This window comes from Platichthys flesus, chromosome 5 (genome assembly GCF_949316205.1).
Source record: "Platichthys flesus chromosome 5, fPlaFle2.1, whole genome shotgun sequence".
Classification (NCBI taxonomy): domain Eukaryota; kingdom Metazoa; phylum Chordata; class Actinopteri; order Pleuronectiformes; family Pleuronectidae; genus Platichthys; species Platichthys flesus.
The window spans coordinates 23,816,372-23,830,914 of NC_084949.1; the positions used below are offsets into that span (position 1 = coordinate 23,816,372).

The 14,543-nt window shown below is 43.2% G+C and overlaps 1 protein-coding gene across 2 annotated transcripts; it reads right to left on the bottom strand.

The window, feature by feature from the left end:
* Positions 1–68: 68 nt before the first annotated feature.
* On the bottom strand, positions 69–13,877 carry sh2d3a (SH2 domain containing 3A). Of its 2 annotated transcripts, XM_062387830.1 has the most exons (19): positions 13,731–13,877; positions 13,441–13,532; positions 13,193–13,310; positions 11,827–11,888; positions 11,559–11,707; positions 6,460–6,499; positions 6,108–6,224; positions 5,820–5,963; positions 4,959–5,260; positions 4,766–4,851; positions 4,128–4,247; positions 3,883–4,040; positions 3,595–3,795; positions 3,212–3,373; positions 2,765–2,880; positions 1,820–1,991; positions 1,611–1,722; positions 1,288–1,473; positions 69–664 (listed from the first exon to the last, which is right to left on the bottom strand). In XM_062387830.1, exons 2-19 carry the CDS (start codon positions 13,528–13,530, stop codon positions 477–479), a joined length of 2,523 nt encoding a protein of 840 aa, XP_062243814.1. In that variant the 5' UTR covers positions 13,531–13,532; positions 13,731–13,877; the 3' UTR covers positions 69–476. The 2 variants fall into 2 exon arrangements, with proteins under 2 accessions (XP_062243814.1, XP_062243815.1); XM_062387831.1 differs by lacking the exons at positions 11,559–11,707; positions 11,827–11,888; positions 13,193–13,310; positions 13,441–13,532; positions 13,731–13,877 and adding an exon at positions 9,209–9,346.
* Positions 13,878–14,543: the final 666 nt, after the last annotated feature.

Here is a 14,543-nt window from a genome sequence, read left to right on the forward strand (position 1 = left end):
TGAATTCTTGTGTGTTTCTGTTTCTCGTCATTTATGGGAAATGAAATGTGTAAAAATTGAAATATGACTAAAAGTAAACATTCATTTATTGCGTCATATGTGAAAAAGACTATTTCCAGTGTGGCTCCACAGAGCCGCAGTTCCTGAACTCAGTTTAATAATGTCCGTGCTGTGTCCATTGGATACTCAAGGATCCGAATGCACATTTGGAAAAGTAAACAGATATTTTTGGGGTAAACAATGTCAGATTTCCTGCAAAAGGAAAATGGATCAAGCAAAGTCCTTTTCACAGTAAAGTCAGTCCAGGCAGTCATTACTTTTTTTACAAAATTTGTCGCTCACATCTCAGCCAGTGAAGGAAAAAATAACTTCTCCCTTTACAGAGACCTTCCCACAAAACTCAACTAAAGCCTCTTTTTGTCTTTGGATGCTGATGTCCCCTTTCACCCAGTGAAGCAGGCGCCTGCGGGGTCAGATCAAAGTGTCAGTTCCAAGGGGGTGATCTCCACGGGCTCCAGTTTATCCGAGAGAACACAGAGGATTTTGTCAAACTTCTCATAGCGCTCCTCTCTGCTGGCGGACGCACCCGACAGACCCCAGAGCAGGCGCAGGGCGAACTCCGTCCGGAAAACCTCCAGCAGCTCGGGGACCGGCTCCCAGCCTCCTGGAGGAGCAGTGTGACAGACATGTGATGAGAGCAGGCACCACACAGGATGGACCTCTCCACTTCCTGTCCGAGCGGGTTTATCTTACCTAACAAACTCTGCCTCTATCTACATGTGAATGGATTTAGGGTTTATGTTAATGAAATAAAACTAAAATAACTAAATTAGTTAATTAATCAATAGCTTGTTCACTATATCTTAAATCTGAAGTTTCAAAGACATATTCATGTAACTTTTTTTGAATTTGTGAGTCCAGCTTCCTCTGTTAACTCCTGAAGATCATAAATATGTCATTATCAGAAGTCATTTTTCAATTTCAGATTGTTGTGCTGATTTTGGAAAGCAGGACTTTACACTCTGCTGTAGTGAACTTCATCTTTCTACTCTTTCGTCATTTTTCTCTAACTGAACCTCACTCTCAAAGGGAGTAGAAGAACATTTTGTTGTTGACAAGTGACTTCCTGTTGTGAGCAGGTGATATTTTCAATTTACGACCAGTTGGCACAGTTTGGGTAAACGCTCGTTGAGACAAGTCTCACGAAACAGACTTGGGATGTGATATAGTGTTATGATGTTCCTGTCTGTAAAAAGAGAGGACATTGTCGTTGGTGCATGTGTGTACCTGTGAGCAGAGCATGTGCATGCTCCTGATAGTCTTTAGCATGTAGTGCAGCGCTGCGAGCTGATTGGAGAACATCGAAGAGAAGCTCACAGCCCCTGTCGCTGTTCTCCACCGGGTCCTCGCCCTCCATCGTCATGAGCAGAGGAACGAGGTGTGGCACGGCGATCGGGCCCTGAACTACAGAGTCTACAGAAGAACATATGAGTCAATGCACGACATCATCTAGTTTAGAAATGGGGTCACAGCATAAATTTGTTGGTAAAACCTTAACACAAAGCCAAAGTCATGTGATGTGTGTCTCTGTCTCAAACACCACAACTCACCGTCTCCCTCGTTCAGCGAGTTCATGAAGGGCTTGAGTTTCTTCTCAAATAAGATGGCGCTCTCTGTGTGGTTCCTCCGCAGCCCTCGCCACGTCATCTCCAGGCGCTCTATCTGCACATGTGCACACAGAGACATGTGTTAAAAGAAACTTCAATCAGTTTCCACATGATTTGACATAAAAGAACGTTTCTCTGTCATCATTCCCCACCTGAGGCATCTCCAGAGCCTTCATCACGGCCGAGAAGGAGTAAAGGTTGTGGGTGTGGTCTTTCAGAGCCTGAGCCAATGAGATTAATTTATGTAACACAGTTGCCCTTTGGCTCACGGTTCCCGTGCAGCCCAGGATGTCCACTGCGACTCCCAGTGCGATAAGATGATGTCTAAAAGAACAGGAAAGATGGAGAACATGAGGATTTGGCTCGACTATGTTGTCAAACAGCTAATGATGTTTAAGTAATGTGAGATAAAACCTGAGCTAATTTCCAAAATACTGATATGAAGACAGGGGACGGATCCAGGATTTAGTTTTCAGTATTTTTGCTGATTTCTCAGGGAAAGATAAATCAAGTTTTAGGGGGAAAATCTGGGATATTTAAGACTTGACTTTGTTTCTATGATAAAGTACAATTTCTTATAGATCTGAATAAAATCTGAATCTTGTGAATTTAAATATGGTTGTGCGTTGAGTAATGCACAAGGTATTTTACTTGTGTACTGTTGTGAACTCTAGACTTTGGTCTTCTTTGTGTTACCTGTCTCTTTGTGTCACCTGCTCCTTTCCCGCATTTGTTTTGATGAGCTGAAAACTATTTTTAACCCTAGAGGACGATAAAATTGGATTTTATTCTTTCCTATCGTCCACAAATAAAGAGTTCCCTTCCCGTGACACTGATTCTGGAAAAGTGTTTCACATTCAAATTGACTTTCTAATGATTTCTGCACCAGAAAGTTTTCATACATTGTTTTGAAGTTACACTGATAATCAGAGATGAATAACCTTAAAACCTGTGGGATGAATAAAGCATGATATCTTAATTGCTTGACACAGTAGTGAGATTTTTTTTGTAAATTTGAGTGAAACAACCCTTTATTTACAGCATTTATTAATCCATCACTGTATTTTAAGTTTATAAAGGGTGTCAGCTGCACAAACCTTTCTAACAGGTCCTGTCGTAGCTGGTGTCCATGTGGTAGAGTTACCAGCTCCAGCCCGGATTCAACTCCCATGAGCCTCTTCTGCTCCTCCGTCACCCCAACGATCCGCGCTACCTGCATTATCACCACAATGAACGAGGAGTGGTCAGTCGGGTTTTACAGCTAGTTTGCTGCAGGATTATCAAAACTACTCCAAGTATCTGTTTATGGAGTTTGCTGAAATCACAAAAGTATAAATCAGGGCAAATAAAAGTTTTTAGACTTTAAATTTGGGAGGAAATACTTTTAAACCTTTAAGCTTGAGAAGTCTGTTTGTTAAATAAACTCCAACATGGCTGGGGCACAACAAATACAAAATAAGGAGTGTATCGATTCTCAATATGTAATCCATTGTGTGTCTGTGTGTGTGTTTGTGTCTTGGTGAAATTGAAAAGCTGTATTGTACCTGGCAGTCGACGCTGAGTATGTGCAGAGCGGTGGTGTTGGCGTCCGAGCGGTTGAAGAGTTCTTTGAGCGTCAGCAGGACGCTCGGCTCCAGAGGTCGGTTGTTCTCCGGTAGAAGCAGCGACTCGAACTTATCCAACTGGAAACTGGACTCCGACTCAATCTGTGACAGTGTTAATGACGTGACAGCATAAGTACACAACTGTCCCTAATAGTCATTACTCAACATCTTATTTTACCTTGTGACATTTATATTTGTATTTTTGCATTGGTGATTTCATTTCCCTATTAGGTTTAATAAATCAGTCTATCTATCTCTTCTTAGAACAGATCAGAAAATACAACACAACACAAAAGTAAATTTAAAAAATCAATAATACAAACATGTGGTCGTTCAAAATGCCAGTCCTCCCCTCCCTCTGCTGCCTTCCTCAGCTTCTCTCCGTCAAACAGTGGCTGGGAGGATTTCTCGTTCTTCTGGGCCTCCAGGAAGCCGAAGGAAGTCTCTGTGAGGCGGGCGCGGCTCTGCCACTTCTCCTCCTCACGTAATCTGTCCACGTGGCCCTTACTCTGGGACAGTGGCACCTTGATACAACAGCAAGGGGACGAACTCTCAGTGGAGGATTTACACTTTCCCGAATAGAAAATAAAGAAAGAAAAGGGTTTTCATACCTGGATGACCAGCTCAGTGTATAAAGCGGAATAGTCTTCGTCCGAGTCTGAGGGTGGAGGAGGCACGGCGTTGGCAAAGAAAGTGGAGAATCTTTGAGGCTTGGGAGGAGCTCTGGGGTGCAGCTGTCCGTCTGAGCCCCGTAAAGTGACACCACCACCTGCAGCCACAGAGAGGGGGACTATGAGTGTGAGTGGTGAAGCTTATTTAGAATAAGGATGCACGTGTGCTGGTGTACGCATCGTACCTGGATGGGAGGGGCGTGTCTTTCGAGGTCGGGGGCTCAGCAGGGGTTCGCTGCCGGTGCGAAACACAGGAGAGATGGGGGCGGGGTCGTTGTCCTCTGACGGAGTGGTCTGTGGAACACCTGAAGAAGAGTTACAGCGACCAGGTTACAAATAAACCACAGAGGTGTAAAGCTCCCGGCCCCTGTCGGCTCTAAAGGACACGTATACTGCTCCTATTCAGGTTCACCATTTAAATTTGGTTTATTACTTGAAAAGGGTTGAATCCTCTAATGTTGAGAAAACACAAACTGTCCACTGCTGCAGCTCCTCTTTTCAGCCTCTGTCTGAAACTCTCGGTCTGAGCTCCTGTCTCTTTAAGGCCCCCCTCCTGATAAAGCCCAGTCTGCTCTGATTGGGCAGCTGTCCTACTCTGTTGTGATTGGCCAACTGCTTCCACTGGGTGTAGGAAGGGTTGTCCTCAGCTATTGCTTTACTTAGCTTTCTTAGGGGGCGTGTCAGACTGGCTGCCAGTCATTTCAACTTTCCCTAAACAGCTCGACCAACACTGGATTATTGAGGCTGATACTAACATCACTGACTCAGAGTTTAATATGTTAATAATCTATCGGCCAATATTTAAAAAAAATTTGATTTTCACCAGTTCGCAGGTTGCTGTCGGACTGGGCCGACTGGAGAAAAGGCTTCCGTCCCACATTCTCTAGGTTTGCAGGCTGACTTCCTGTCCTGCAACACAAAATAAAGTTCATGAGCCATGAATTCATATAAATGTATTTGTTTGAAGACGTGTGATTCATCGTTATGCGTGTGTACGTGCACTGCACTCCTCCCACCTTAGCAGAGGGTTGATGAGATGCAGCGTGTCGGCATGCGTGGAGCTGAAACTGCGTCTTTTGTTGGGTTCACTGTTCTTGTCCCGCCCGGCACCTCTGCTGCTGCTTTGGCCGCTGATGCTTTGGTTGTCCGCGTTCTGCTCATTGATGACACGCAAAGGAAGTGTCCGCGTGATTGGCTGAAAGATCACCGCGCCTGAGGCCTGGGAGATGGGCCGCCGGCCGCCCACATAGAACCGGATCAGAGCGGGAACATTGTCAAAGCGATCCTCCTCGAACTGGAACAGCTCCCGAGCGTGGCCCTGTCACACCGATGGAGGCACACACACACACAAACACACAGACACACACTGAATATCAAGCAGGGACTTTAAGGAAAAATCCATCTTCAGCCCTCAGAGCAAGGTTACTGTTACAGGCTGTAGCTTAAAACCACAGTTAGTTAAGAAAAAGGAACAAAAAGTCCATAAATATTTCTCAAACCACTCGACCCAATTGATCCAATTCTCCACTACTGGTCTCCCAGCTCAGTATTTTCCAATTGTATGAGTCTGCTTTTGGAACAAACTTAAAATATGGATCAACGGCAGAGACGTGTATTACATTTCAGGAGGGATTCAAAGAGTTGTTTTTTTTTACTTCACATTCATAATTAACGACATTCTTCCCAACCAGGTCAGAGCACAGGAATAGAAACAGACCCGACTAAAACCTGGGTTACAGGAGCTGATGAAAAACTGTTCTGAAGGGAAGTAAAAGTAAATCTAACAAAATAGTTTCTGATGTTGGGTCGTATTTAGCTTATGTGTGACATGGTCCATTCATCTTTATATTCAGCCTATGGGACACATAGAAACACACCTGTTTGGGGCGAAGAACCACTCGTATGATCTTAAAGTGCATCGGCCCGTTCTTCCAAAGGCAGCTCAGAACATAGTCTCCGGGGGAAGAGCTTGAGTCCCGGACCAGGAAGTCTCCGTCCCTCCCAAACAGAGACTCTGCAGCCTGGAAACGAGGGAGCAGGATAACAGGGTGAGCTGTGTATAACTTAGCCCCAGTGTAAACTCCATCTATTACTCGAATTTGTGTGTATAGAATGTTTTAATTAAGTGTAAATGCAGGGAGAAAAGCATGTGGTCCATTGAGCACCTCTCGGGTCAGTTGTCCGTGGAACCACGCATGGCTCCTCAGGTCGTCTGTGCTGAGCTTCAACTCCTCCTCCAGCTCCTTCTTCAACGAGTCCATCTCTCTCCGACCACCGAAAACCTGCAGAACCCACACACAAAAACACAAACACAAACACAAAAACACACACAAACACCCACACACACACACCATACACACACACACACAGAGCAGCCAAGCAGAGACCATAGTTACACTGCATGTTTTCTGTGCTCACATTTTCTACTAGCTTGGCTATTAAGGGTATCAAATATGCATGAAAAAGAGGCTCCACAGAGCAGGTGAAAGTGGGACAGGTTGTTGGTTAGCCTCTCACCTTCAGCTGGCTGAGGTATGCACTGACACTCTTCCGCTTGCTGGAAAACAAGAGAGAACTAAATTAATCCCAGGGGAGCTGCAGATGATGGTGTCATGTTTTTCCCCTGTACGTGAGCGGGACAAGGACAGAGGACCACTGCCAAGGTCTGCGTCTGTCGTTAACACCACACAACTGACTTTTAATAGCCGGCCTCATTTTTCCTTCTTCCTTCCTTCCTCCCTGAGCCTCCAGCTTCCTGCCTCTGTAAACACGAGGCGAACACACGCACAGCTCAGAACTAAGAGATGTGACGGCTGCTCCTTTGCCTTCCTTTGACCCTCAATATTACTGTTGACATCAATGGAAACTAAATACACACATTTTGTGCTTGTACATTAGTGTATTAGGTAATAATTGGACTTATTCCCTCCAGTGGATCAGATCTTCAATAAGTTGTCTTCTCATTAAGGTTAGAATATTCAGGTTGGGTTGAGACTGTTTTAGAAAGGAGGTGATTCCATGTTATTGTTGTTTTGGAGGCTGCAGTTTGTGTTGCTGTTACATTAAACTCCTGCTATACGAGAGACCAACAAACAAATAGAAATCACACAGGAATATCTGAATTGACATTTGTGTTTGCAGATATATGCCGATACAAGCGCTTTTATTTGACTGAATAAAAAATACAGAAAAGATGTGTTTATACATAAAGATGCTTAGATACATGTACATTTCTACATGGAAATGTGTTATCGATAAATATAATGTTATCGATAATAGAATAAGTATTATACCTCGTTCTTGAAACGTTACTGGGAAATTATAATATAACAGACTTTCATACAAGTCTAACAACAGTGGAACCAGTCTAATAAATGCAAACCACCTGTTTTTAACTGTAGAATGTAAAGTTCCACTCGGTTGTTAAAACTATGAAACTCACAGAAAAGAGATCGTGACCTTAGTGTGCTCATTAGTCCGGAAGCTGCAGCCGTGCTCACTGACCCAGGACCTGCAGAGACCGGGTCCACTTCTCACACTTTGATTATTGGGTTTTACAACCAAGATTAACACAAGTCTTACTTTTCTTTAAAAAGTTTTCTGGGTTATTTGATAAATAATTGGGTCTTTAAAATTGTGAAAAATGCCCACTAGTCTCCTACAGCCCAAGGCTGTATCCAAACTATTGTGTCTGGCGAGCGGGACAGAACCTATACATGAGAAGCTCACAGGCTCATAACGAGAAAAATCACTTCCTTATCATTTATCTGAATAGTACAAATTAAGTTTCTATTAATTGACTATTAATTCAAATAAAATACAGTACATCCACTGATTATTTCAAGTGTTTTTCCTTTCCTAACTCGTCACGTAACCCAACACTAAGTATCTAGAAAACCAGCCTATTAAAAACTGTACTGCATTATATTTACACATGCCTCCAATTGTTTGTCCAACTCATTGATATACACTCCGTTTGCAGTTTATTAGGAACAACTACACAATCCTTATTCTGCAGTACGGCAATAAACCCAGCAAACAGGCTAGAATGTCCAGTTTGGTGCTTGTATTATTTTGTCCACTCCATTTATCAAAAAGAAAAAACCAACACCTCTCGCTCTGTTGCAGTGTTTAAGTGCAGAACAAGCAACATCCTTCAAAATGATCACTCAGCCGAATCAACACCTTTATACGATTGAATTAAATAATAAAATCAATCAACTGGCACTCAGTGGAGCACTTAGCTCCACCACGGCTAAGCAGTCTTACACATGATTGCTCTGAGGGTAGAGATATAAAAGGAAAAGGAGAGGCATGAATAATTCATTTGTCATATAACACAGTTAAAGATAGAAAAAAAATCTGAGCTTTACGCCTCAATCTGCATCTACACTAAAACTGAATGGGTTCTCCTCAGACTCAGGCCCTATCCCTCCACCATGTCGGGTGGCAATTCGGAAATCAAGCCGTTTTTGCATAATCCTACGAAAAAACAAGTTCACAAACCAAGAACGGCCCTCAGTGGAACACACACAACTCCACCAAGACCCAACAGTCCCCTAAAGGTCAGTCGAGCTGAGCCTTACTACCTGGGAAATCACCATCGCAATGTCAAATAAAAAATGATTTGAAGAAATGTCTTAATTCGCACAGATATTTGAAGGACGTCTCATTCTTCCAAATTTCGTGGATACATGTAAACTAGTTTTTTGCGCAATCTTGCAGAAAAGTTGATTGACAGTTGACTGTATTACTTTTGGCAACATAATAAACTCTAATAAGGTAATGAGTGGGTTTTCACTTTTCGATGAACTATCCCTTTAAAGTTAAGAAGGAGATCCTGATAAAAAAAACGGAGATGGTGTCTGTGTACAGGACTCAGGGGCACCAGCACAGACACCCAGGACCACAGACAGACCACAGACAGACAGGTGGGGTTAGCTCCGAGCTAAGAGGAGCTACCTCCTGTGTGAGGGGCGTTGGCCCCGCACAGCTCCACCGGAGGAATCACCTGTGCTGCAGAGACACTGTTGTGAAATATCACCTGAAAACACAACTTACAAACTAGTTCAACATTTAAACACTCGAGCTAAAGGCTAAAGTTTCCTGACACGAGCGGCAAAAGTCCGCGAAGTTGTCGAGAAGTGACACTTTGAGGATTTGTTCAGATTTGCTTGAGAGGCAGAAGAAGTTGTTACAAAGTGTCGTGACAAGATCTCGCGTTGATTGAGGAGCGTGTGTGGGTTCGAACCCGGCTCGGTCCTACCTGTGTGTGTGTCCGCCTCAGCGCCGAGCCGCGTCCGACATGTTTCACGTTTTGTGGTCCAAAAACTACAACTATAACAACAACAACAACAACAACCGACGGAGCTTCTCCTCTCCGGTGCTCTCTCTCTCTCCTCCCTGTAAACCCTCCTCCTCCTCCTCTTCTGCGATCAGACGAGCTCCAACAAGCCCCGTGTTCACCTCCTCCTCCTCCTCCGCCTCCCCCTGCTCCACCCGCCCCGGGTTCCGCAGCTGAAACACCCCGCTATCTGACTCACATTCCTCGGATGCCGACACATCACCTGGCCGCAGGACGAGCGGCTGCACGGAGGTATGCGGTGGTAAATCACTGTCTGCAAACTCCAGCTGTTTCTATTACCTACACATATTTGTATGAAATATGTGTTTATGTTGTATTATGTATCAGGTAAATGTAAAAATTACTTTCATTAACATCAGTAAAAGTTTGGGTTCAAACAATGAATCACTGAGAAAGAAAGGAAGTGGTTTTATATCCTAAAGTTATTTGTCATTAATTATAGATGTAAAAAGATTCCAGGATTCAGATCTTAATCTGGATCTGCAGCCAGAAATGAAAATGTTCTTCCCAGAAACATGTGGTTTCGATTAGTTCTCCACAGTCCATCATTACATCTGACAATTATTTCCTATAATAAGTTATTGATTTGTTTATATTGTATTATGTAAAAGGTCTTTCCACAGTATATTTAGATTAGTGTCTGGCCTCCAGTCTAAAACACACATATATGTTAAGTTTACTATCAGAAAATACAAATATTCAGATTAAGATTATGAAATAGGAGAAGATGCAATATTAAATAAGCAAGAGTAAGTAATAACTAATATGCAATACTAAGATGTAAGGATAGTAATACTTAAGTGTAAGGAATATAAATGTATGAATGGCAAATCTAATATATACAATACAAATATGTGCAGTGTGAGAATATGTAGAGTGAATGGACAGAATGAATATTGCACAGTTAAGAGAGTTAAACCTGGAGTTGCTGCTGGAGGAAGGAACAAGCCTCTCCTCCAGACACTCAGGATGAATCATTCACATCTGATTCCAGTAAATGATCTAATTCTTAACTCATAAAACATGTGTAAATAAAAAAGGAAGTGGTTTTATAGCTTCATTAACATATTTGTCATAAAGTATAGTTGATAAAAGATTTCCAGGATCCACACCTTAATCTGTATCTGCACCAGAACTGAACAGGTTCCCCCCGAGGCCCAGGCACCTTCCCTCCACCACGTCCGCCGGAAATTCAGTTTCGTAGTTTTTGCACAATCATACTAACAAACAAACCAAGAATAGCACACAGGGGGGTGCATCCCTTCCCAGGGGGGGACAGGGGTGGAAACATAACCTCCCTACAGGGAATTATCAAAAGGGTTGTCTGCCTTTCTTTATGTTATATTAAACTAATATCTGATAAAACAAGACATTTGAGGACTTGTGCTTTAACAAAAGTATGATGGGAAACATTTTAATGGAAAAAGTAATCAAAAAGATAAGGAAAGTTAATTCTTAACGCCATAAACAATGGTAGTGAAAGTGGAAGTTCTCCCTGTATTTGAAATTCTCTGTTTACATGATCGGACCATGCAGGTGGGTCTGGTTTTATTTGCTCAGATTGTGAAACAGTCACCTTTGAAACTTCTGCGGCCGACCTGAAAACGATAGCAGTGAATGGTCGATTGCTTGTGCTCCCTAAAACACTGAGAAGTTACAGCTGTGATACTTTTTATTCAGACTTTTTCTCAGTTCCTGTCAAAGCTGTTCACAGTGATGTCTGCGGTTCATTCAGAGTAACTGGAACAAGGTTGTTTGAAATACAAGTTTCTGTAAATGTTTGCAGGACCTGAAACCAAACACCCAGTCACTCTCACTTTATTCAGCGGGGGGGAAATCTTACAGGTGTGTATCTCAAACCAAAACTCAAATCGACACAAAGCCAAAACCATTGTGGTCTCCCCGGAGTGAAGTGTGGCCAAAACTTCTTGAGGTGTGCTGTTTATATTGTTAGTCACCAGAAAGCTGTTGTGTTCCTCAGTGGTGGAAGTACAAAGTAAGATCATGATGTTTCATTTTAATAAAAGTTGTTCTCTCATTAGGTCTCAGCCTGTTCACAGTTCAAACCACTGCTACATCAGCTCATATAGTCTGACAGATTTTACAAGGCCCTGGTTAATTATTAGCCAAACATGAATGGACTCTCTGGAGAAATTGGATCTTTCTCTCTCTCTTTCTCTCACACACACATGGCTGCTATCTAACACTTTCACAGACACACACTCAACACACACACAGGGGGTCAGCTTACCTGCTCTTGCTGTCCCTCTCACCGATCTGAGCGTTGTCCTCATTCAGCGGGCGGAGCTGCGAGCAGGAGGCGGACAGGCGGTGTTTCTTGTCGGCACGTTGGAGGCGGGGTAGAACACTCTGACGGAATAGATCCTTCCCCGGCTTCACCTGCGGGACAAGGCAGAGGACAATATAGTTCGGCTCCCAGAGCTGAAGCATGCATTGTCCAAAAAGGGAAAGGGAAATTGTCCTCTGAGGGGATCAGGTGTCCCCCTCCGAGGTCTCACCAGGTCCATGGACGATCCCAGGGAGTACTTTCTGCTCACCCTGCGCTCCCGGACCTGCACAGCTGAGGGGACAGTTGTAAAGACATAGCTCAACATTAAGGACATATGTGTACATGCTTTACTAAAGATGAGACAAACAAGGTACAACATGTTCACCTGTGAGCTTTTTAGGTTCAGGTGGACTTTATTACTTTAGGAAAGAGCCTCGTTTTCTAATAAGGAGTAGCCGAACCAATCACAAAGCAAACACCCCAAGTAAATAATAATGATAGCAATGACTACGCATGAATTATCTCAAGCATGAGCTGTATATAAAGATGGACGACATGACAGCTACAGAAAGTGAAGCCAAAACAGCTAAATTATCCCCTGGTGGCTGGCGGCAGTACTGTCAAAAACCTGATCCCCTCCATGTTGATGGATGGGATGAAAAATAGGTTATGACTATTAGGGACACGTCAAAAGATGCTATATTATCTTTTGGCTTTGTTCAACCTAGACAGAAAAATATTTTTGTTGAACAACTTGAATGAGCTTTGATCCAAAATGAGCATCTGCTGTAGATACAAACACAGAATGAAGTCGACAATCATCCACTAGTATGCCACAGTATGTAATGATTGAGAGATGTGATTAAAATACATATCATAATATTTCCTAAACCACATGAGTCTGTATCATCCGGATGGAAAGATGACATTCAACATATATCTAACATTATTGTGAAAAAGTCTTGCCTTTTTCGAGAAGGAACATATTAAGTATTCCTAAAGTAAGATGGCAAAATAAATATTACTTCTGGATTTCTACCAATATTTATGTTACACCATACCCAGCCCTGAATATAAATAAACTATATATTATGGGATTGCAAATAAATTCACTTCTCGTCCTCCAAGGAGTTAAAGTTTCTCCTGCTCTCTGTGTTGTGCTGATTTATGCCCACACATAACATTTGCTGTGAGGTAATTTGAATAAACATAAACAGACCTAGAATCACGAAATGTGCAGTAAAAGCACAAAACTGAAATATTGAACGGATGAAAACTATGGTCCCTCCTCCAGACAGCCCCCCCACCCCCACTAAGATGAAGTAAACAAAGCATGACCTGCTTTAGGGCTCCTTTTCTGCTGATATTGTATTTGGCTTCTACATATTTCTGAGGAATTTTTCAATTGCATGAACACAGACAATAAGTGAGCTTTCTGTAGCTCAGGGGCCTGGATGTTGGATTTGACTGCTTGGTAATCCAGCCTCGCAAGTAACACAGAATAATATGATCGATACGACAAACTGTTCACAGAAATAAAGTGTGTTGTTGTGGCCTTAGTGTGCATGCATGTGTGGCTGGTGTGTGTGTGTCACCAGAGCACGGGTCCAGTCTCTGCCTGTGTCTTAGAAGCTGGTTGATGATGGTTTCCCGGTGTGTTGCATCCTCGACCCCGGCTTCCCTCAGCTCCACGTCAGTTACATTCAACAAACCCTGCAGAGAAACAGGGGGAGCAAAGGATTCAGAGGCATGGAGGGTTGTGAGGATAGAAGCGCAGGACAAATGAAGGAGATATCGACTATAACTACACACAAGCACAAGAAGATTTTAAATATTCACGTACCTCGAGACCATAATATTCACTTTCTAGCGTCTTGGTGTACTGGGGCAGGCCGATCTGTCTCAGCCACCAGGCGATGGAGCGATTATTCATGTCTGAACAGCAAAGGGAGAAGAATCGCAGATCACAGATCACATACCAGCACAGAATTCAAACTCTCACACACAGACACACACATGCTTGTACATGTTTTTTAGTGCACAAAGTTTCTGAGAAAAGTACAATTGAAAGAGAAGTCGCATTCAAGGAATCCGACTGTTTGCTCTGCAGCAGCAGCAGAATGTAACACCTACCTGTGTAGAGGCTCCACCGAGGCACTCTGGGACTTTGGCTTCTCTCTTTCTCCTTGTTATATTCCTATCTTCTTAACAACTCTCTGTTCTTTCTCTCTCCCTGTTGGCATTCTTGCTTTGCAGCCGCTCAGCTCTGACTTGCAGCCTCTGTCATTAACTCTGTCTCTTGGTCTTTGTGGCAGTGGAAGCCCGCTCCCCCTCAAACCTGCTGGGTCACTCACAAGGCCAATCAGATACTCCAGTGGGCTCCCAGTCCCCTGCAGAGGACGGCAAATCACAGCGCGGGAATTAGCATGAGGTCTCGGGAGGCGGAGAGCGCAGGTTGAGGCACGACATGAGGGAGGGATGGACCTCAGAAAAACAAGGAGGGGGGGAGATGGGAACATGTAGGACTGTTAGGCAGCTGTCAACATGTCAAGTCAGAGACAGGCATGCATGCACTGTGGTGTGTGAGTTTCAAACTGTCTGTATGTACAGGTGGTGTGTGTCAGGAAAAACACTCTCTGCTGGGATGATGGTGATGTGGGTTAGACTGACACCTGGTGTTTAAACAGAAAGTGAAAACAGGTCTGCCAGTTTGACGCAGAACAGTAAACAGACCAAACACTCAGCATGTGTTTAGAGGAAGTTTGCAATTACGGGGCTGGAATAAAATAATAATAATTAACTTTATTTATAAAGCACTTTTAAAAAAACGGAGTTTACAAAGTGATGACAGCAAAACAAGAAAAGTAAATATGAGCTAAATAATCAGCAGGATGCAATGGGATAAGGTAGTGGGTGGTCGGGAACAAGCCGGTGTTTAAATTAGAT

Bases quoted from the DNA above. Each gene is read 5' to 3' on its own strand.
- sh2d3a (XM_062387830.1), bottom strand. From the start codon at position 13,530: ATGAATAATCGCTCCATCGCCTGGTGGCTGAGACAGATCGGCCTGCCC. The intron at 11,889-13,192 runs GTGACACACACA...CTGTCCCCTCAG, and splicing joins GAGACTGGACCCGTGCTCTG to CTGTGCAGGTCCGGGAGCGC. The intron at 1,723-1,819 runs GTGGGGAATGAT...GCACATGTGCAG, and splicing joins AGGCTCTGGAGATGCCTCAG to ATAGAGCGCCTGGAGATGAC.